The sequence below is a fragment of the Anneissia japonica genome, unplaced genomic scaffold (genome assembly GCF_011630105.1).
Source record: "Anneissia japonica isolate Jap-2015-1 unplaced genomic scaffold, ASM1163010v1 scaffold685_len2926416_cov193, whole genome shotgun sequence".
NCBI lineage: Eukaryota > Metazoa > Echinodermata > Crinoidea > Comatulida > Comatulidae > Anneissia > Anneissia japonica.
The window spans coordinates 1770579-1796141 of record NW_022692922.1 but is presented as its reverse complement, the minus strand read 5'-3'; the positions used below and the strand labels follow the sequence as shown (position 1 = coordinate 1796141).

At 31.1% G+C, this 25563-nt stretch overlaps 1 protein-coding gene across 5 annotated transcripts in view; it reads right to left on the bottom strand.

Moving 5' to 3' along the window:
• Positions 1-969: 969 nt before the first annotated feature.
• LOC117100519 (nuclear receptor subfamily 1 group D member 2-like) overlaps positions 970-25563 on the bottom strand; it is a 49537-nt gene continuing 24943 nt past the window's right edge. For 4 of the 5 annotated variants that reach the window (XM_033240262.1, XM_033240260.1, XM_033240263.1 and 1 more), the window contains exons 3-6: positions 21383-21527; positions 20982-21283; positions 19409-19799; positions 970-5486 (exon numbers count right to left, since the gene is read on the bottom strand). In XM_033240262.1, the coding sequence (XP_033096153.1) occupies positions 5224-5486; positions 19409-19799; positions 20982-21283; positions 21383-21527 (1101 nt within the window). In that variant the 3' untranslated portion in view covers positions 970-5223. Of the gene's footprint in view, positions 5487-18937; positions 19278-19408; positions 19800-20981; positions 21284-21382; positions 21528-25563 lie in introns of those variants that run through there. The other variant, XM_033240264.1, reaches the window with a different exon arrangement.

Genomic DNA, 25563 nt, shown 5'->3' with positions numbered 1-25563 from the left:
ATTTTTCAATTTAGAGCTTAATTTGCATGTTAGCAATTTAAAAATTAATTTACGTTTATTATGCAATACCTTGAAAAAATTAACGAGGAAATTAAATTAGGTGTATCCACTTTGCCTGGCTGATTTGCTAAAGAATGATATGTTTAATCAGGCCAGTGAAAAGCAATAAAAAAAAATTACTGTAATAGCAAAATCAGTGATCGTAATATTGGGAGTATATTAAGAATACCAACAACAATAACAAAACCCGTAGCAACAACTTTGACAAAAATTATAGCAATGGTGAAATTAATAGTTGTGCAACAGCAGAAGCAGCAGCAATTGTAGAAATAATATAGTAAAACTATCACCACACAATGAACACTTTAAGACATTATTATTATTATTATTATTATTATTATTATTATTATTATGAATAGATTAATAAAATAATTAAAAAAAAGTCTAATCAGTTAAAAAATATTAGTATTATTTAACTGTTTCTTAATGGATGGGGACTTCTTTTTCTCATTTAAATATTTAATTGTAACTTAATAAATTACTTAAATATACAAATTAATCAATTGGAATATAGAATTAATTTTTAAACTTTTTTTAAGCTCATGACAGACAGTATATCTTGAAGTCTAATTATGTTACACTAATGATGTTGATGTTGGTTTAATAATGAAGACAAATGTTTTGCTTGCTTAATGTGAGCTGATTAATATAAACAAAATGCAATGGCGTATCTGGGAGTCTTGAAATGGGGGTTGGGGGGGGGGTGCTCGATGATCAGTTTAGGGGCACTAATTCGCAAAACAAGGTGATTTTGGGTGATTTTAACTACTTGACCATGATTTTTTTTTAGGGGGCGGGGGGAGGAGAGAAAGAAAAGATTAGGGGGAGGTGAGTAATTTTTGGGGGTGTGCTCCCCCACACCCACTAGATATGCCACTAAACAAATGTAAAACAAATACACAACTGATGAACATTTCTCAGTTAGTAGTGCCAATTTAATCTGAATCTGAATTATCTCTTTAAATTCCAGACTTTAATATAACACTATATTTATTACCAAGGCTTATAGCCTGTAATACCAAATTCTTTAACTTGATTTTATTTTTCACTTCACTTTTTACGCATGCTTTGAATAACCTTACTAGTATAGTAGCTCAGAATCTAGTACTGTTACAAACGGTGCTGGAAAGAAGTTTGAGTTGTTTTGGCATTGGCTACATCTACAGGCTTCATACTAACCTTGTTCAAACAATTACAAAAATAATAAAATGCAATAAAATGTAATAATCAACCTCTCTATTAAAAAAAAAATCAAAAACTACAATTTGTGCAACACCTAATAATAGGCACTAGTACTTGATATAAGAAAAGAGATAAAAAGAAAATGAAACAATTGTATATACATTTTAACAACATAACATTTGAAAGTATTATATCTATACAATCATATAATAGCCTACAATAACACATCCAAAACTTCAATCCCTATCCACTTCATATTTCTCCCTCCCTTTTAGTTTACTTGTCCTGTGCCATGTCTTGATACTACAAAGCAATCTTGAGGTAGTAGTCAACAAGACAAAATATTACCAAAATTGATAGAATCTATTTCATGCAGTTCAATATTCTACTAGATTTAGTAGAAATAACAGCAAATTCAATTATAAACACTTTCATATCTAACTAAATTGGACAGATGCAAAAGATACCATTTGAAACAAATAAAGTTTCCACCAATAAGAACACAATCTTGCATGAATCATAGCACCAAAATTATGTATAGCCAATGATTGACATTTCATCAACACATGTGACTTACTAACTGACCAATCAGAAAATACTAGCATAATATGAGAAAAACTGTTAACTTAAATATACTTTAATTTTATACAAGGATGTTTAATTTGATTTTTCATTGGTTATAGGATAATGCATGTTTTAATATATGTTTTTGATTTCATAATATCTGAAAATTTACACATACATACCAATACTTGTATGTATACACAGGCTTTTAACTAAATCAAATTGGATTATGCCATATATTATGCAGCATATTTAAATAATCTGGAGATGAACACAATTTCATATTTTATTTCAATTGAAATGCAAGCAGCATTTTTGTATCAAACTGTTTTGTAATACAAAATATTTTTCCTGGATAACGTATAAGTAATACCCAAATCTTTAAAAATTATCCATATTTCAGAAAATTGTTTTGGCAACAGCAGCAATAACAGTTGGCAGCATATACAGCCAACATCGGCAATAGGTAAAAAGTCTAAAAACCTTGGTGCTCAATGTATATTACAAACAAGGATAACAATCAATTACACAACATAAAATCATCTCAAATTCAAATTTTTGAGACATGATACATGTGATATTTATTTAAAGTTTTTTGGGATGTGGGATGCGCAGCAGATGGGAAGTAAACATATGTACTTTTATGTCTATATTCCCTGAATTGGGATTTAAAGATCATGCAGTTAAAAATGTGAAATAATTCACACCATTTTGGTAATGCTACATCATGGGAAGTGATTGTAGGTACATCTTATAAACACCTTGACTACAAGCCTGTTGCGGATCGCCCTTCTCACTTTGCGTGACAACACATGAACATGTTGTTGCTGAGTCAGTCTATGTGACTCGGCAGTCAATTCTACCCCCCTGACAAAAGCTTCCTTTACCTAGGCCCTAGGGGAGTTAGCTCATTACTGCGAGCTACCCACCTGGTAACAACCTTTAATCCGTAAGTCTAGGCTTTCTAGAAACCAAAATCGTGGCCTAGATTCTATGGCACTTTTCTTTCTAAATTCGCAGCAAAAAGGAAGTGCACTAAAATTCATTAGTTACTATATCTCTAAAGGGGAGATACACTGAATTGATGTCCTACTTAAGGTATACAAATTTCATTGAACTCACAAACATATTTTAATGAATGAATTGGGAAAAATATATCATAAAAGCAAAAAAAAGTATTTGTAGTCAAAATCATATGAAAAATATTTAGTTTATATTTACAAATTAGTGACACATTGCAGACTAATATTCTTAACTGAACTTATAGAAAATCTTGAAAAATACAACTTTCATCCCTGCAGACATTTAACTTTAAATTATTATTTTTTATTATGTAATATATAACCTGAGTATTGGATTGTCCACCACAACCCAATTATTTTAACAGCAAAAACAGCATAAAATTTGTGGAAGAAGAAATGATGATATTATAATAAATTTGGCACATTCAAAATTCAGATTTTTTCCCTGTTAATATGCAGACAAGTTCGCAGACATGTGATCATTGCTAGCATTATGGTTTACCATTGGTTTGTAATCATCATATATATTTTCAGACAAGACTTGGACTAATTGCAAATATTTCTCAAAAACAGATTTATATTTTTAGACAAACCACAAAGATTCTTTTTACAGAAAATCCCTTGGGCGATCATATAACCTACAACACACTATTACCTTGTATATATTCTTATATTATTCATCATGAATACAGAGACAGCATATAAAAATGATTGTTTGGCAGTTTGTAGAATTTGTTATTCTGATATGTGGTACAGTAATTATAAATACAATTTTGTTAACATGTTTTTGTACACTAATTACAATTTATAGGAGGAAAAATTACACCATTCCAAAACCAACAATCAGGTGGGGAATAGAGCAGCCAAGTATACCAAAAACTTACCTCAAGTTTATAGTATAAAAAAATGCACCAAAATGTATCTGAATTTTGTAAAGTTTTCTGGCTATTCTCCACTATTCACACAATCAAATTATCATCAAAGTAAGTTATAGATTTGCATTTACATACAAAAATAAAACAAAACAAATGCTAGGTTTACCCGTAATTTAGATACATGTTTTTGCTTTATCATAAAGATTTAAATGTAACTGGAAGAGAAGCGATTTAAATTACTGTAATATTTCAGGCCAACTGGTTTAGCATTTATATACTCAAATGAGCAGACAAAAGCAAGTCTAACAGAATACTGCTGCATGATAGAGGGCAGTGTTCAACAGATTAACTACAACACTCTCACTCATAATCTTGATTATATAAAAAAAAATTGGAAATTCGGTGGGTGAAAACCAAATTGATTTTTTTTATGGCATTCCAACTCAGAAATACAGGACAAAGAATAAACATATGTTAAGGATTTTATCCTTTTCCAACTCTGTTCACTAAACTACCCTACTGTATGCGCAACATAACAGATTAATATATACCTATATTTATATATATATATATTTATATATATATATATATATCGCTAAACTACCTATTGAAAAAAGTACTGGTTTCTGAAGTTTGGCATTAATAATAATCAACATGAATGGCCAATAATGGGTAAACATTCTACAGTATAAAAAAATAACTGATTGTGAAACAAAAATGAATTAGAGCCAAACCTACAACAATAATCTACAATTTACATATTATAATCTAAAATGATTTGCTCTTTTCGACTGGAAGATATCAATTTTGGTTACACCACATTCTCAGTGTCAACAGAGTGTAAATCTAATAGCACCAAAATCTACTATGACGACGTAAAATTGTACACTTGTCTTGTAGACTTGTAGACCTAACTTTTTCCTCATTTCTTACACAGATTTGCAGAATTCTACTATCATCAAAAGGCGCACTTAGAAAGCATCATACAATACAGCCTTGTGCAATTTATCTTTGGAGACGGTCTAAGGTCATCGCGAGAATACTAACCATGTTTAATATTCTACAAACACAACTATTCCAGACATACCTTTAACACGGTCCTAATGTCTGCGCGAGTTAAACATGGTGATCATACGATGCTGTCCAAGTTGCATTTACATTTCCAAATTTGATAAAATGGTGGTAAAAATAGGGTTACGTAGTGGTACGCAACACTACTGCTAACAAAAACCCCTAGGTCAATCCAATATCTTTTAAGATATCATTATCAACATTTTACCAACTCCTCTGAAAATTGAACTTCTAGTAGATAAGAGCAAATGTAATTTTATTCTGTTAGAAACATCTTTTTTTTCACAATTCCTTTTAACAATGTTCATGCAATCTCTAAATACTAAAGCAAAAAGAAATGTTACAAGAAAATCCCTGCCGTAAAAGTTGCGAGCATCACGCAGATGAGCAATAATGGCCACCAAATACTTGCATCAACAAATGTCGCTGCTCAGTGAAAATGACTCGCTTCATGTTTGCACATTCACGTCCATCATCTCGGCGTAAAGCGCCGGTATGCCATGGCAAATGTCGGGCCACCGCTGGCTGCAGTCTAGTGCAAAATCGCGGTGCATTTTATGAATATGTTGTAGCTCCTGCATTTTATTGTAAAGGTTGCCCATGAGTGTAACAGCATTGTGCGGATGGTTTCCTTCTACTTGAATACGTAGCGCTTCCACCAAATTATTCTGCAACTCCGCCACTGCGGTTACGTTACTTAGTCCATGTGCATCTAAAAATTTAAACAAGTTGAAATTCAGTGATTGCATCAATGCATTGCTATGAGAGTTTTACTTGTGGAATATTTATATCATTATTGAACTGACTTCAAAGGTTTTGTTTTTATGATTCCAAAATGTATAGTCTAGATGATTCTGTTGATTTCAGCTTTAAATTTTTGTTAATTTACGATTGTTGTCAGCTTCCTAAATAAATGACTATTGATTGATTGACATTGATTAATTTGTTAACACTGTAACATTAATTCATATGGGTATATGCATTTCTATGAAATAGTGACATGATATTAAAATAATAAAATAGTCTAAATTAAAAAAAATATATAAATATCAATAATAGTTGTAAATCATCTACAAGAGAATTGTGGAATGGTGGAAGGGTGTTCAGCTTGCAATCACAGGCTCAGTGGTTCAATCAATAAAAATTAATAAATGCATCAATTCAATTCAGTACAATTCAGTGCTTGAACATTTTTACTACTTTTCTTTTTAATTGTTAGATTATTTGTGGCACTCCAGGTTCTTGTCATTGTTCAGAAGTTTGTTTCGCAATTTTGCACAAAACAAATACAGGCAATTGATTGATTGTTTGGTTAGAATGAATCATCTTTATAAAATATAACAATTATCATTATATAAATTATGATAGCATTTCTATTCAATAGTAATAACACAATTCATAAAAATTGGTACTTTAAAGGTAAATACTAATCATGGTTTGTTCCAAAATTGTTCTGCGCAGTTGAAACATCCCGTCTCCCTCCCTTTTCCAGATATTTTTTGTTGTTGATGTTTCCCTGTTTTATGTCCTATATTTTCTCATTATTTTTTTTAATCAGTGATGATTGCAATAAAGTTTATTCATATTATTGAATACAAAACTTAAACTAGATAAATCTCTATCCACGTGAAAATACCAGTGAATAATATGGGCGAGGCATGACAACAACATGCCCATATTTGGGCTAATCACATCTATATTTGTTACAGACAATTTGATAGTGTGACCAAAACATACTATACACATTTAGAGTACCACAGTCGTGTCGTGTTGTCAACAGAAGTTAGTTACCGTTCACTAAGCCTGAATGACTTCATAGGCTTTTTGGAATAGGCATTTTAAAATCTAATATTTTACCATAAAAATGTATTAAAAACACAAAAGCTCACATTATATTAGTTATCGAACACATATATAATCATCAATTAAAATTTCCAAAGAAAAAATAAGAAGCAACATCTTAATAATTACGTTAGAAATTGGGATAAATGGTTTGTCAGTGAAAATGGCATCCTGTTTAACGCTTTTTGCAACGATAGCAATGGAGTAGTATCACATGGTATCATGACGTAACATTGTAGTACTGTAGGCAAACAATTTTTAAGATATGGGTTGGCAATCAGTGTTGAGGATAATGAACTTGAGGCCTGATGGTCAGTCACACATTCAGCCTTGACTGACCACGAATCTAGGCTATACTTAAATTAAAATAACAATTGAGTGAACGAAAGAATAGAATGTAAAATGTGTTTGTTACTAAACAATCTTTGTACAAATGTTCATCTAGTCTAGAATCGTTACATAGATACAAGGACCAGTAAAATTGTGTTCTTACTTTCTGGCCAATCTCAGGCTCAAAATGTTCTTATTTTGTTTTTATTTTACAAAGTTTTCTAGGAAAAGTATTATTGTACAGCAGTGTATTACTGTACAACAATTATAATAATACATTATTTGAAAAAACACGTAGCATAATGACGGTGCATTCATAAAAAGTAAATATTGTAAACAAATAATATAAACAGTAACAAGGCAATGTACAAGACATGAAATAAAAAGGATTCTTAAGACTTGATAAATCTTCATGAACAGTAACATGTATAAAAAGGCCAAGTTTACTATTTATAACATTTCTCAGATATTTTTCTATTTTGAATGTTCTGATTAATTAGGTTTTACAATTTACAATATCATTTCTCTGCTTCCATGCCTTTTTTAAGTATGAGATACAAAGATCGTTTGCCAGAGTCTCAAAGAAGTATATCTACCTTAGTGTTAGAATCTCCACTCAAGAATAAGTGCATAATCAGAATGGGATGTGTGATTTTTGTAGCGATATATTCATCAGATCTTAATTTGATACGTGTTCTACATGTTAAAAAAATATTGTATTATGGAGAGTATTATTGCATAGTCACCTACTGCTAATACACTTTTTTTTATAAGAACCAGTAAAATTTTGTCCAGGCTCAGTGTTATTATTTTTTGGCTGATTTCAGGCTCAAAATGTTTGTATTTTGTTCCTACGTTACACACTTTTCAAACATAAAATTATTATTGTACAGCAGTATACACTGTACTGGAATGCAGGTAAAAGTGGCCTCAGAAAAAATGGACCCGGGGAAAAAGACCCTGGTAAAAATGTCCACAAATGACTGGTAGGTACACCAGCTGTGCTGTATGATAGAGGGCATTACATAGTCACACCTACTTCACATAAGGTATAGATATATTTTGTTTTGGTTTTTTTAGTTTTTTTTAAATTAAAATTCGTTTGACATTTTACCTCAGCCTCAATTTGTTTTTATTTTGTTCTGAATTTTTAAGCAATTTCAGCCTCAGTGTTCTTATAAAAAAAAAAAAGTGTATTGTATGTGACAAGCTTGATTTGTTGATTTTTCTATTTTAAAAAAAATAAAAACTCATTTGACATTTTACCCCAGAATCAATTTTCTATTATTTCGTGTTTATTTTTTAGCAATCACAGCCGAAGTTTTCTTAAAAATTGTGTTATAAAAAAATATTGTAGTTTACTTGATGTAGTACTACTATTACAGAGAAGACAACCATAGGTTTTCCCATATCAGATGGACATTAAGGTATCACAGGCTTTAAGCTGCCCAAAAAATAATATTTAGCAATTTGGCTACTTAGAAAACAGTATGAAAATAATCAGCCAAATAGCAATTTGATTAGCAAAAATATAAGAATATGCAATGATAGCTTTAATTCCATTAGATTTTTGACTAATTTGGAATGAAAATATTCAGCAAAATTTAGATTTTATAGGATTTGGATATTAATGACAACTTAAATACAGAACAGAAACAAATGGATGGCATTTAGGAGGGCTACATCCAACAGCGGATGATGAAGCCTAGTAAAGTAAGTAACCAAAAGCACTGGTATCATCTTAAATACTTATTACCAGACAATTATTTTTATTAGATAATTATCTAACAATACAAATCTAACCAATAGGATCAAAGTATCATGAGTTCACATTTAATATTGCTTTTAAAGAGACCAAGGAGGTGTAAAATTAAACATATTTTTATACCTCTTGAAGAGACTATGACCTATCTCAAGTACTGTGTTATTATTGTTAATTATTTTATTATATTCTCATAATATTGATGAATTTAAATATTAAAGGCATTGCAAACTATTGGTCTGACTCAATTTTTGTCCATGTGTTTCTGGAGGAGTGTGCATTGACAGCCAGCTACTGAGAGAATATATTTCTCAACATCCAAAATTCAAGGTAAATACTACTGTATAAGATTATAAATTCATCACAATATATTCACTAATAAATAAATTCCATGGAAGTATGAATGAATTCAAGCAAATCTCTTTGACATCATCACTTAAATTGTATGGTAGCTTTAGAATTATGAATGATTGCTAATATCTTTAAATAATTAGTAAATAATTTATGAAAATCCATTACAATAAATCATCAATTAAATATACAAAACTAAAATAAGAGAGTGCTATTTTTTGATAATGTATGAACAAATATATTTATGAAAGGACAATTAAAGATTGATTGTAATATAAATAAATACATAATACCAGTAACTAAAATTTCCTGATTCATGATTTAAATAAATAAAATGCAAACAAAACACAATTTTGTTTTATTGAAAAAAGATAAATTACTAATAATAGTCACAATAAACCATGTCCTTAGGCAAGGATTTTACACCAACTGGTTAGAATGGAAACACTGTAATTCCTTGACCAATGGTCTTTTTTCCGGGTCAGGGTTAATCTAATAGGCTTTTGGGCATAATGTTAAGTGACATTGTGCTTGACCAATTGACCTGTCCCATGGTCATCCACTGTACTTTGAAAAGACTGCAAAACTCAAGCAATGTCCCTGTTCAGGTGTTAAATTGGTCAATTTATAAACATAACAATACCTCATCAACTAAAGAAATCATGATAATCCCACACATCACGCTGGCGATGATAATCTGTGGTTTAAGTTTGGTATTCTTAGGGAGTGGAATATTGTGTACCGATACATCATCATTATTATTCAATATTAAATTGCAGGACCCACAATTTGAATATTTAACTATATTTTTATTGTTGGTAGTTTAATATTGAAGTGTTCATTTTCTTGTTAAATTTTGTATAACCTAATTTTTCATTTTAATCGTACACTTTAATGAATATATTTGATTTTGTTTAATTGTTTATTGTTTAAATACATATGAAATATTTTGTATTGTTGTATGTTAATTCTATTTTAATTGTCACTGTACTTTCCAATATTTGTAAACATCAATGCAATTCAGTTATAACTGTGACCTAATAAAAAATACTTGAATACACTCATCATATTACTATTTTAAATATCTTTCTATGAAAATTAATTACATCTGAGATATATTAAAATTCATTAATCTATAAATTACACTTTTAAAAAAAATATAAAAACACATTTTATAAGACCACTGAGGCTGCTTAATAATTAACAACAAAATAAGAACAAATAGAGGCTGAGGTAAAATGTCCTATGAGATTTTTATTTAAAAAAACTAGTAAACCCAAAATATTATATCTGTACCTTATGAGCAGGAGTTGTGATTATATTATACCCTCTATAATATAGTACAGTAGGTGTACGTACCTGTCATTTGGGCCCATTTTTAAAAAGGCCCAAAATTCATAAATAAAATAAATAAATAAAATGGTACAATAATAATTTGTATATTTGAAAAGTGTGTAACGTAATAACAAAATAAGAACATTTTGAGCCTGAAATTGGCCAAAATATGAAGAACACCGAGTCTGGGCATAATTTTACTTGTAAAAGTGTACATGTTTATTTTACATTATTTAATCATAGGGCTTGGAAAATCTGTCGCATATAGTAGTTAGTATTTTTTTCTCATATTTTTGTGCCTTGCATTGCCCCCCTTTAAAAAAACAAAGCAACATGCCTAGGACAACTCTATTGTCATGTGTTTGTACATTTTCTCAAATAAAATCAAAATGTATTTCCCTTTTAAACATAAAACAATTAACAGAAAATTAACTCTCTGGAATAAAGTTGGGAATAAATTGGTTTTGTTGCACACTATTTAAAACAATTCTGCTTCTGTTACAAAACAGAGACAAGTAGAGATACTATGTTCAATAGAACATGAACCCAGTCATTTTTTAAGAGATAACCACTGGGACTTTTAACCTCAACCTGTGAACACCCCATGTCTAATGCAATTGGTCCAATCGTTAGTCACTAGCAATATTTGATAATTTTCACTATAGTGACCCTTGTGATTTTTGACCTATAGGTGAAGAGTAGTTTTTCATGTTTAGAAGGTCCTAAGGATCAATCCTGGTAAATTCGAGCTCAATTGGTCTATTTTGAAAATTTGACCCTGATGACCCCTATGTAACCACTGATGCCAGACAGGGGTGTAGGAGGTGTCACTGGTTCTTAATGATCAAATCTGATTGAATTCGGTTCAATCGTTTGCCATTAGTAACATTTTGAACCTTTGACCTATGAACTTTGACATATGTGGTGAAGAGTATTTTTTCATGTTTAGAAGGTCCTAAGGATCATTCCTGGTAAATTCGAGCTCAATTGGGCTATTTTGAAAATTTAACCCCAATGACCCTCTTGTGACCCCTGATCCCAGATTGGGGTGTAGGAGGTGTCGCCGGTTCTTATTGACGAAATTTGATAGAATTTGGTCCAATGGTTTGCCATTAGTAGCATTTTGAAATGTTACTAGAGAGAACAAAATAATAACCCTTAATAATAATAATAATGACCTTTGACCGTAAATCGCTGAACACCATAAGAACCTACATTATGACAATACATCTGTGCCCAGGACAAGACTGTGCTATGATATTTGTAACAGAAGAAGTCTTTTATCCATTTTTTTGAAAGTTTTTTACCCTAATGACCCCTGTGACCTTTGACCCAAAGAAGTGAACACCCCATGTATGAAAGGTGTCACCGATTATACTGACCAGGTTTGGTTAAAATCAGCACAACCGTTTGGCACTAGTAGCGTTTTGAAATGTTGCCAGAAAAAGATAAAAATTACCCCATAATGACCTTTGACCCCTTATCCCTGCACACCCTATAGACCCTGCCTTATGGCAATGTATATGTGCAAAGGAAAAGACTGTGCTACGTTATTTGTGAGACAAGTAGTCTTTTATATGATTTTTGGTTTTTTGACCCTAATGCCCCTTATGTGACCTTTGACCCCAAGTTGTGAACAACACATAAATGGGAGGTGGCACCGGTCCTACTGACCAAGTTTTAATTAAATCGGTCTAGTAGTTTGCCACTAGTAGCCTTTTAAAATGTTGCCAGAAAGAAAGAAAGCAACTGCTAAGAAACAGAACCCAGTCAGCAGCTGCTGACTGGGTAATACATTTATGGAAATAAATGGGGCTTGCCATGCCAAAACAAAACCAACATCAGTTAACAAAACAAGAAAACTGACATTCTAAGACCAAAAAAAAAAAAATACTTGTTGCCTCACCGCCCAACCATGTTTTTTTTTTTTTTTTTTTTTGGTAAAAAAGTGCTGAAAATCGAATAAAAAATGCCGATAATAGAGGAAAAACGATCGTTTTTTCATCTTCAGTACAGGGAACCAGATGTGAAGTGCGCCACCAAGTGTGTTTTCTTTTCCTGCAGAAAAAAAATAGATTCCTCACACGTACATGTGTGAGCTTGTTGACAGAAATCGCGGAAAATTTGATCGTAGGCGTACATGTTTTTACTTGGTTCTTTTTATAGATAATAAACAATAATTGTTTTAAATATGATAATAATAAAGTACTATGAAGAAAAATAACAGGTTACGACCTACACTTAATGCCCCTTATGTGACCTTTGACCCCAAGTTGTGAACAACACATAAATGGGAGGTGGCACCGGTCCTACTGACCAAGTTTTAATTAAATCGGTCCAGTAGTTTGCCACTAGTAGCCTTTTAAAATGTTGCCAGAAAGAAAGAAAGAAACTGCTAGGAAACGGAACCCAGTCAGCATGCTGCTGACTGGGTAAAGAAAGCAACTGCTAAGAAACAGAACCCAGTCAGCAGCTGCTGACTGGGTAAAGAAAGAAAGAAAGAAAAGAAGAAACTGCTAAGAAACAGAACCCAGTCAGCTGCTGCTGACTGGGTAATACATTTATGGAAATAAATGGGGCTTGCCATGCCAAAACAAAACCAACATCAGTTAACAAAACAAGAAAACTGACATTCTAAGACCAAAAAAAAAAAATACTTGTTTAGCCTCACCGCCCGACCATGTTTTTTTTTTTTTTTTTTTTTTGGTAAAAAAGTGCTGAAAATCGAATAAAAAATGCCGATAATAGAGGAAAAACGATCGTTTTTTCATCTTCAGTACAGGGAACCAGATGTGAAGTGCGCCACCAAGTGTGTTTTCTTTTCCTGCAGAAAAAAAATAGATTCCTCACACGTACATGTGTGAGCTTGTTGACAGAAATCGCGGAAAATTTGATCGTAGGCGTACATGTTTTTACTTGGTTCTTTTTATAGATAATAAACAATAATTGTTTTAAATATGATAATAATAAAGTACTATGAAGAAAAATAACAGGTTACGACCTACACTTCAATTGGCAGATGTTTAGGCCTAGCCTAAGTACTACCTAACTAGGCCTAGACCCCTAGCTAGTAGTAAGTATCATGGCTAGGCCTACCTGGCCAGGCTTAGCCTAGCACTGCAGCAGTTAGCCTACAGAACCACAATGCTTCTTAATATAAATATTTTACAAACAAATCTTTTATGTAAAATTTAGTGTCTGTAGCCTTTGTAAAAAATTTGGCTTGGCACCAATGTAGTTTTTGAAATCTCTAGGCCTAAGAAACCTACACATTAGGGGCCTAGCTTCCTACAGTAGGCTAGGCCTTGGCCAGCAAAAAAAAAAAAAAAAAAAAAAAAAAAAAAAAATGTGTATAGCCCCTGAAGATTTCTGAGGGTGTGACGATTCATATTCTCCACATTATAAGCTTCAAAATGATAGGTCATTTACTGGAATTGTCTTGCTTTTGTTAAAGTTATTTGTAAAAATATTATGGCTTTTCTGTATGTAATACTGCTGTATTCATATGTGCCAGACAAGCCAAACCAGTCACTCGTTGGAAAAATCAATCTTTAGTTATTAATACAGGGTTTAATAGTTAAATGAGAGCTATAAAATGGTAAAAGAATCATTTAAATCCGACACTTTGTTATGAAGTTACACAAGTTTAAACATACAGCTGTTTAAAGAACAATATTTGAGAAATCAGCCTTCAAATTTTACGATTTCAGGCATTTCTTTGGCAGAAACCATCACCAAATCGTTAAAAATTGTTGTTTTAACATTGAAAATGAGGAAAATAACAGCATAGCATGATGTATAGATATATAAAGGTTAGTTTAGTGCAATAAAATAGATTTCCAAAATTTTGACATTCCAGCATGTTTTGGTCATTATCTCCAAAACAGGATTTGTGACGAGTGACTGGTTTGGCTTTTCTTTGCCACATATTCTAATTATCAGTTTAACATATAGCGACAGTACTCTGGGTTTGGGAGACCTATCCTCAAATAGTAAACAGTATATTAGATGATAAAAATATATGGTTATAAAGTACAGTTGAACCTCTCATAAGCAACCAATTTCGGCTGCAGATAAAGTGCTCACAAGAACGCACACAAAAACAAGCGAGGCCAAACTTGATTTGATGTCGAGTCAGAATTAAAAAACAATTGACACAACAAGATATGTAACAACTACTATTTTAATAGGCTTTTGTAATCACCTCCAAGTAAAGTTGTGTTTGTTGAAAAGAATATATTATTGGCCTCCGACATAGTCGCTTACCAGATGTAAAATACTAGCAGATAAATACAAATTTTTTGGCCCAAATGTGGTTGAGGGTTACTTACAAGTCTTACGGTACCAACGTAGTGCTTGAATGGGAAACAAAACATGCTTTGGCAAGCGATAGCATACAAGATTTGGTTGCCTACAAGAGGTGGTCAAACTGTCAACTATATAATTATATATAGAACCATAGAATGAATATTATGTAATTATTCTAACTACTGTACAAACTAAGAAAAAATATACTTAAAACCCTAAGGATTTTATTGGAGTATTTTATTGAATGGTTCTCAAATGTTCATTAGGTTTATTGTAATTTATTCATGGTTAATGCATATTCATGTTTTTTCTGGAATTGAAACACTCACTTATCACACTAATTGTGTAACATTTATAACATTTAGATCTTAAGGTGAGAAACTGTTACTACATACATATTTAAAACTTTTGCACATACTGTATAATTTAAATTCTAGACAGTACAAAGACCATATCTAGGTGACATTTATACAGTTTTGAACAAGTTTGAAAATGGCTTTTTAGTATGAAACACACCTTTGTGATTCGATATCTCAACCATAATTAGATCGACAGTTCCCAAACTGTGGAATCACAACCCAAATTCAGGTTGCAATTATTTTCCAAAAGATTGTGAAATAAAACCAGAAAGAAAGAAAGTACCATTTCCATACCTATAAAATTTCAAAATCTCAGCCCCAACCAGATAGGGCTTATAAGTAGATGAACTACTCTTTTCATCTGTTTGTCCCTCTCAGGGCTACAGATAAGTTCAATAACAAAATTCACAAATAATAATGATAGCTATAAAAATGCAATTATACAGTGCTTTTAAAAAAGGACTATATTGGACAAGCAATAAAAAACAGTCCATATTTAAAAATTATAAGGTTGGTATCTCTTTATCGGAGGACATAGATGTATAAAGACGACTTTCACTCTCAAAGATAGCCACATACTGTAGCATTCAATCTTATTTGCAATGAACTAGCAGAATCAAAGGATATTAGTTTTATTGTCAGCCTAAGTAATTAAATAAAACTAAGATGCATGCATTAGTAATTGCAAGATAATTTGTATTCTCCTCTCTCCCCTCCCCTTACTTTGACAAGAAATTAAGCCTGTAATATTGAACAAGGTGTGAGGCATAATGAGTTGCAGTATAATACTATTACAGTATGGCCAAATAAAATTAATTGTCAGTTTCCCATGCAGGTTTTTTATTTATTCATTTTTTTTGGTGAGGGTACTATGTGACCGACTGTAGCAAAACCAGCCGTTCATAGCCACGAACAGTAGGGATCGCGAAGACAGAACCGCGGTCTTATTCGCCATTAGGAACCAGTACTTCTTAAATTTGGTAGGTTACATGGCCATAGTAGTAGTTCAAATGACGCCGGATTTTTGTAAATGGTAGTTCAAGTCCATAATCATTTTCAGTAAAATAGATAGCTCATGTCTTGGAGTGGCTGCAAATTTAATATCAAATACTATTAATTATTCATTATTTTGACTAGATATCAAATACAGTATGACAATTGGCATAATCCAGATTAGCATGGCAGACAATAAATTATCAATATAGTTTCACTTCTGATAATGTTACCAATATGATGTAATTTTATTGGATATTAGACCTTGGAATTTTATATACAGTTAGTAATAAAATATGTTATTTGCTCCTTCTTAATTCTGACTAAATTTTCACAATAAAAAATAATATTGTTAAAAAATTAAGAATTAATTAAACAATACTGCTGATCGAGTTAATTTCTAATTCTAAATACATTTAATTATAATTAACATTATAATTTTCTTTAAACAAAACCAAAAAAATTAAAATTAAATTAAGTGTAACTTGATAACATCCATAAGGTAAGTATGGTTTGTTCTTCATCAACCTAATAAACAATTAAAAATAATATAATATTAAATAGAATTAACCTAAATATTTTCATATGAATTATTATAGGGTAGTATCATTACAATACTTTTCTTATCCCATCTGTACAGTTTCCTGATGAAGTCCACTGTGCAGACGAAAGCTAGAGAATCAATTTTATACCTAGAAAATCAATTTTATACAAGTACTTAAAAGAGCTGTTGTAATTTCTTATAGACGTATAACTGTTCTATAACAGACTAAAACGCCTACACTTTTTCAGTTCATTACATGATCATGTATAGTTTACTTTTTTGGCATTTCCTATAATATAACTACATTATGTTCATCTAAAAGTATAGGTAAACCTTTCTATGAACCTTACCCATTATAAAAATTTAACACGGCAAAAGTTCTGTTGGGGATACTGGACTGATTCAAAGATACAAGTCATACAAACTTTTATTATCCTCTCACAAGCAAACATCTGTTTCTAGATTTGATTAATTGTCTTACACCCACTATCATCAAAAATTATGTTCATCGTTTAGTCTGTATGTGCTAATGTTACCCTGCTTTTCAATATATTAACCTAACATACAAAATATTATGTAAATTACAGTATCAACTCTGATAATTAAACAACGCTTGTACTTATGGTATTTGTGTTTCCACAATTTCAAAAATACAATCTACCACAAAATGTTCTTCCTGGGGAGTGATCCTACATAAATAGGCCTATGTTGAATAGACTAAATATGTTTGTTCAACTTTTTTTTTCTATAGAAACATACTCTTTAGCATGGAAATGATATATAGAACGGTTTCTTTTTTAGGATTTTATTATGTTGATATGTTTAGTTGTACAGTTTGGGGTTTTCTTTTAAAGGTTTTTAGGCTATAAGCTATACTTGCTTTGGATATTTTTTCCATTTATTGTTTTGTATTTTAAGCCCTATAAAAATATTATTACTCTATCACCCTATCTAAGATTGAAAAGTGATGACTGAGGGAGGCTTTTTTTTTTTTTTTAGTTAAAAAGTCATATATCACCCTTTGAGTGTTTGCTGGTGCACTGATATTCAAAGTAAAACATTACTGAGATAATACAAACAATATCTACTATATATTTACATTCATCCTGAAAGTCTCAAGCTAATAATTTCAAACATATACTGCACTTTTGCATGAGAAAATTGCTGGTATGTGAAATTTGACTTAAAGTGGTTTAGTGAGCTCATAACCGAGGTAGTCTTATTCGTGGAATTACAGTATTATTATTATAATATTACTATCATAAACTTGAAGAAGAGAAGCCTTGCAAAGATTACTACCTAAGTACTGTACCTTGGGATTAAAATAAGATAATTTAACCACAAATGTCGCAAGTAATCAAAATTTTACTTGCGTAAGAATGATTCATTGCACACCTGCATCCACCTGTAGATGTGATCACATCTTCAATTTTTTCCAGTTTTTGCCATATCTTTTTTCCTTTATTTCATTTAGAAAGTCAGCGTATCACAATAGTATAACAGTTGCTACAATATCTAATCAATATGATTCGTTAAATTGTTTTTCGAGATTGCCCAGACTAGACATGTGTTGCGAAAGATGACAAGCATTGGGTGTCGGACAGCTGTTGGCAAAGCTGAATTATTTGCCGAGATTGCAGCAATGACATTATCGGGTGTTCACGACGAGGTGGATGTCAAATAAATAAACATGTGGATGTCACTATACTATAAATAAAGAGGTACATGTCACAATTAATTCCGTATGTACACAACGATGGCATCCATTCTCTTTTCCCAAACGAAAATGCGCACGTCAATGCGATCGTCAGGGACGCAGATGATTTTTAATTATTAAATGACATCATTTTCAGAAGGTTTTTAACCTCTGATAACTCAAAGAATATTCCGCAGAAGAAAAAAGTAACAGATCAGCAGATGATCATGATCACCTTTCTACCTTCAATTTCTATATTGACAACTTTGTAATTAAAAGCATCAGCATTTTAAAATTCTAATATTTTTTATGTTTTTCTCCCCAAATATGACTACGAATCTAGAAAATCCTTTACAAACATGTGTGGTACTTATATGCACTTAAACTTCTATTTAGAAAGAGAACATACACAAACATACACGTTCTGACTGTAAAAGTGGAATAATATCGTAAATTTACAAAATCGCATCAAAAAAACAAGTTCAGTTAAATTAGAATTTAAACTTTATATTTGTAATTTTATATAAAGAAAAGATTTATACTTTCTGTATAAAACCCTGAAAAAATTATTGTTTCATTTGAAGAGATCAAAAAATTTATAAACATCTATTAAGATTCAGATTAACATAATTATTTCCTGATTTGTATACTTTTTACTATGAAAATTCTTAAATAAAATATTGAAGAATTATTTACATGTGTCCTTAATTAGTGAGGAAAAATAACACTTGAATTATGTTATTATTATACAGTAATGCACAAATAAAAAATTAGCACGGTGGCTCCCCACGCCTCTGGCTTTTATAGGATCCTCCAGAATTCTCAGTTACAGGACTGATGATGATAATGATGACAATGATAACAATAATGTTGATCATAACAAGGATACAGATGCTAAGGACAAATATGTTAATGTTTTTGTTGACATGGATATGGTTTTTACTAAACTGGTCTTCCCCATTCGCCATCCCCTTGTTCCACTACTGAGAAATATAAAATACATTAACAAATTCATAAAAGGTCCTAGTTTTTCAAAATAATAATTTCAACAGTGTTACACGTAATTCAAATATAGGCATTGCAGAATTAAAAACAAATGTAAAATTTGTCTTACCTCGTTGTGCTAATAACGCAGAACAGAATAAAGCTAATTCGGTTTCTAATAGGCCAAAATGGTTGATCTCGTCTGCGAATACATACATTGCGTGAAACAGTTCTCGTGGAAGAAGAATCATCAGCTGTTCCCAGATAACTGACAATGTCTGCCCCGTGTGCATACGATTCTCGACTTGGTGCAATAACGGTGAAATTCGAAGCAGCCACACTTGGAAGAAACTACCTTTTAGCAGGAGCAGCTGATCTTCTTGCGTCAAATTACGGAACCCGGGGACTGCCTTTGCAAATTCTACTTGGCCACTTACGGCGGGGTCAATCAGTTCCGTAAACTGCATCCAGCGTCGGCGATTAGCAAGGTCAACCTCGCCTACCATTAGCTGGGGATTGTCCTGTGAAGTAACAAACTTAATAATATTCTTGCAACAACAATGCAGTGTTCAATTCATCTACAGGCTTCACAAGCTTGTATATATTAGATGACTACCTGAATGATACAAGTGCAATGTTATTATATTTAATAATAATATATTGGCTAAATAATAATTAAAATTAACGTATATAGCTTAAAGGGATCATCTATTTTTCGTTTTCAAGACAGGTCAGAACATAATCTATTCTGTGATCCACTCCTTCTCTCCATAAATGTATTCTGACATAATTTTTTTCATAGTATGACCTCTTGTAAAATTAAGTGAAATGTAGCTACAAGATATAAGCGCGTCTTTATGGCGATGGTAGTGACAGACCACACCCATAGGCAATTCAGCGCAATGATGCTCTGGGTTATTCTCCTACCTTTACCTTTTACCTACATACAACCCTTAATTATGACCACTGTATTAATAGCTGTATACTAGTAGCAACTTCCTAGTCCAACTTCCAAACTGCAGTGGGACAACCAATCTAATCACTTATCAATCGATTATAATATTTATATATAAATGCAGGACAGCTATGATGATATAGCAAGCAAAGACATATAGCTATCAATTATCAATTAAAGCATAGTCATCAATACCCTGATAAACACAAATGTTCTTACGAAAAAATCTTAATGAAAAATTCAACTATTACCAAAAGTTCTTATTTTTGGATTGATCATTGGAGGGATATTATATAATGCAGTAACATCTCCCAATTAGGAACCTCCCATTTACGAACTCTCGACTTTACAAATCCAATTTGCAGCGATGACGTCATTAAAAATGATCGTTTTTAACTAACGCATGGATTCGCGATCTTCATGAAAAGAATAACAACACTCGTTTTGGCCATTATGTGGTCATTTTTTTCATTCGGAAATCACTTCAAATGAATACTTCACAGTGAGCACAGGCAACTTTGACTTCTGTGAAGTATTATTTTGTTGCAGAAAACAGTAAAATCCAAGTTATATTTTGTGACACAATTTCGCTCCCATGGCAAGGCATAGGCCTACCTAACCCTGTAGGCCTACTTTTAGCACACTGGGAAAATCTCTGAATTATAAATTTTCTCATTCATGAACTCTGTTCGGATGGAGGGGTACTCAATTGGTAGATGTTACTTACGTACAATTGTTATTTTCTTACCTGAGTATAATTGAAGTCCCTGAGGTATGGCATATCGTTTGATGAATACATACATGTAATACGGAAAGCGTAGGCAATCATGCTGACAAGTTCATACATTTCAGCTTGTTTTGTCTGTAGTGACTCGTCCCTTACTGGTGGAGGTACCTCGTAATGGGTCTCATGGCCGTTCATCGGCATGGCAACTGGTGGAATGTCATCATTCTCGCTTAAACTGTATTCCGAGTCAGTGCTCTTTTTCCGCGTAGTACCACCGGGGGATTTAACTTTACTTCTAGTCGGTACTCGACCATATCGTACAGCTTTGGGATAAAAAGAAATATAAGATATAGGAAACAATAATAGTGAATAGGAACAATGAAAATTACAAAATCATCGATAACAAATACAATAATTCTTACCCTCTCTTGACATCCCCACGGACAAACATTTTTTATATCGACAATGTTGGCATCTGTTTCTATTCATACGACCAATTATACAGGTTCCATCGCCATGGCGACAAGTATATTCCTTATCTCGTTTACTACTCCTTCTAAAAAATCCCTGGAATAGAAGAGATTGAGAAATGGCAGTAAAATAAGAAATGATGGTATAGTAAAATTATTTAGGACAAAAACAACAATGAAAAATTGCAAAAACAGCCTCATTTAATCATAATAATCAAATAAATAATAATATAATTTAATAATAATTTAATAGTAATAATCATAATAATAAATAATCAGTTTGCACAAAGAGAAGAAAAAGCATTCTCATTCTGTATATAAATTATAATAACATTTTGCATAGTTAAACACTCGGAATAGAAACATGACGTCATAAAACTATGATATGTGTTTTTACAACACAAATCATAGTTTGGCTATGGCTATTAACAGACACATACATAGGTCATTAAAACATAGACCATTACACTGGCAAGTAATTTATGAATTGTTCATGCATCAAGACAGTAAATAATGATTTGTTCAAATCTATTATCACTAAAAAATGAATTAATAATTATATGATTTTTTATAATTATAATTTATGTAAGTTATATTTATATTATATTTATATATATATAATAAAATTAACAATAATAAACATTTTGATATACTGTATCATATAATACAATAATAGAAAACATGAAACTTCATTATTTACAAATATCACTTATTATTATTATTATTTATTTATTAACTTTTATTTTACATTTACTATATTTTTTTCTTCTTAACAAAATAGCGCTATACAGTATATTAATGTCGCATTATTATTATTATTATTATCCATCAGTTGGTAGACATTTTGTAACCTGAATTTTTTGTAACCCAGACTTTCCATAACCAAGACATTGTAAGAATTAATTGTCCAAGTTACGATAGGTACTGGCTACAGGATTTTGACACTGAATCATAAGTTTCTAATGTAGATACTGTACTTATCTAAAATAGACAATAATCAATTAATAATGATAGACACTTCTACTAGCAACATTACCAAAACCGGATCAATTAAACTTTGCCAATATTAACTATTAAAGATTATGATTATCATATTATGATAACATACTATGATTTTCTTAAACCCCGACCTATCCTTGACCTATGTATACTGGTTTGAAAGTCACTGATCAGAGTGCACAAATTCCTGATCTTGAGAAAAACCACCAAGAGCTAGGCCTGCGAAAACCATGTTTGATGGTATTTTGAATAATTTAGCTAATAGGCCAAATAAAAAAAAATACTAGTTTCTCGTCTCGCGCATTCATTTTCCCTGCCTCACCAATTTTTTCCCCCTTTCATATTTTGAAATGTACGAAAATCCAGCTAAAATTTCTCTCTCGATCATTTGTGGCTGAGGAGATGTTTCATAAGCATTTCCTAATGAGAATTTCAGATCAACTATTATGAATTAAAACTCAATATAGGCCCTAAATATTGTATGAATCATGTCAGTGCTTCTTATAATTTGCTTTCATTGTGTCTACTTGGTAAAATTAAAGGTAGTAGTAGTAGTGGAATTAGGGATTCAATTAGTAAACATCAGGTAGAAGGTTTTTAGTGTGGGTGGCCAGTATTGATTAATATTAACAAGTTAATTCAAATATATCATAACTTAAATATAATAATAATAATTAGTATGTGATCCACTCCTTCTCTCCATAAATGTATTTTGACATAATTTTGTTCATAGTATGTCCTCTTGTAAAATTAAGTGAAAATGTAACTACAAGATATAAGCGCGTCTTTATGGCGATGGTAGTGACAGACCACACCCATAGGCAATTCAGTGCAATGATGCTGTGAGTTATGGGTTATTCTCCTACCTTTACCTTTTACCTACATACAACCCTTAAATATGACCCCTAATTATGACCAATGTATTAATAGAATACTAGTAGCAACTTCCTAGTCCAACCTCGAAACTGCAGTGGGACAACCAATCTAATCACTTATCAATTGATTATAATATTTATATATAAATGCAGGACAGCTGTGATGATATAGTATATATCATCACAGCTATTATTAATAGTTTTATTTACGAATATTATTATTATTGTTACTGTTAGTAAAATCTTATGTTTTTTTTTTATGTATCCTTGTATCCTTGTAGTAGCTGTTGCCATTTTGCCATCTTGGATTTAACATCTCAGGAAAAAAAAATAAAGGAAAAAAAAGGTGCCTACATTCTCCTTTTTTTAAAATATTACGACGAGAAACATTTTTTTTTTTTACTTTACTTACTATATCTGGTTGTAAACATATATTTAATAATATACTAAGTTTTTATATTTCAATTTTTATTTCATGCAATATATATAAATAAAAAGATACTTGGTTATGTGCATCATTAATTATGAAGTATTGTAATGTTACGAACAAACCATTGTTATTACAAATTTTGTAATATTTGTACATTTCTTTCTTATTTTCTGTGCATTTATCTTTGATTCTGTGTATGGAAATTTTAACTTTATTTTGTATTTCAGTACAATCTTTATTTTGTTTAGTATTTTTGTATAAGTCCATGAGTAACTGGAATCAAATTGCGTATGTATCTAATTGCATTACAATTACAGCAATAAAGTTATCTTGTATCAAGGCTATGCATACCTCAACAGTGTGCGGCAAAAATAGCCCCGGTAAAATTGGCCCTGGTAAAAATTGCCCCGGTAAAAATGGCCCCAGTAAAAATGGCTCCAAATGACAGGTAGGTAAAAATGGCCCCTATGAAAAAAAATTCAGTAATAAAAATGATTTTTTTTTTTAATTTTTAAATACTGTAAAATAGCAAGAATAGAATCAATAAATAGAAAATTGCCCAAATTATAAAATTTAATAAATTATGTTTAAATGCTGAAAAATAGCCTGTAACATATGAATCAACATAAACCATATGCATATTTGAAAACTAAAATAACTTAGTTTTTTTTCCTTTAAAGTATCTTCTGGTAATGTCAAATAAGTTGCCATTTTTATCACTTTTTGCAGAAATAATTAAATTGAAATGAATAAAATAGTTCATAGAAAAATAAGTAATAAATATCCTGTTGTTATCACAATTATACTGTTTAACTAGTTGCCACTGTATTCTGTTAAATATTTGTTTCATAGTTTATGTATTTAAATGTATTGTTTGGGCCACATACCTATGATAATTAATAAAGTAACACATTTTAAGAAGAAGTAAGGTCTTAATTATGTGAAAGTTGTTTTATGCTTATTTTTTCTGAATCTTTCTTTTTAAATTCATCATAATCATACATGCTCGCAAACTGTAACTCAAAGAAAAAGCCAATTTGTTTTTTTCGAACTATACTAAATAATGAAAACCGAAATATACTCAAAGTTGTAAATATGGCAATTATTTTAAGAATTGAAATGACATGTAATTATGAGAGTGAGGTATTACGGTAGGGTTAAAGTGTATTGCTAAACCACACAAACCTCCCCCGAAATGACAATAATAAAAATGAAAAAAAAAAAAAAAAAAACGAAAAAAAAATAATAATAATAATAACTTGATGTTCATAACCTATTTTTGTGGGGTTTAGCAATACGCACATTGAAGTGAAAATTTTTTTGGAAAATTGCGATTTCGTTTCCGTGAAATTGGCCACAACTAAATTATTTCAGTATTAAAAAATGCATGATTTATGTTGATTTATTGATTAATTTGTTGGTATTTTTTAAATGGGAATTTTTACATATAAATTTAAAAAAAATGTTTATTTTAATTTTTTTTTATCTATGAATATGTAATTCCTACAAAAAGTAAAATATAAATGGCAGAATTTTATTATTGGGGCCATTTTTACCTACCTGTCATTTGGGTCCATTTTTACCAGGGCCATTTTTTCCTACATTCAACGTAAACTAAAACTTTATTAATCCTTTAAGAATGTGACTAAAGGCCTGCAGAAAAACATGCAAACAGTAGTTTTAAAAGTTTACAGTGTAAAATGCACAAAAAAAATCTGAAGGTTGTACTTTTTTATATATTAAACTTAAGTCAAGTGAAACATGGGTTCAATTATTGCATAGACTAGAGTACAATTGAGATGCCTAAACTACACATCTGGTAGAATAAT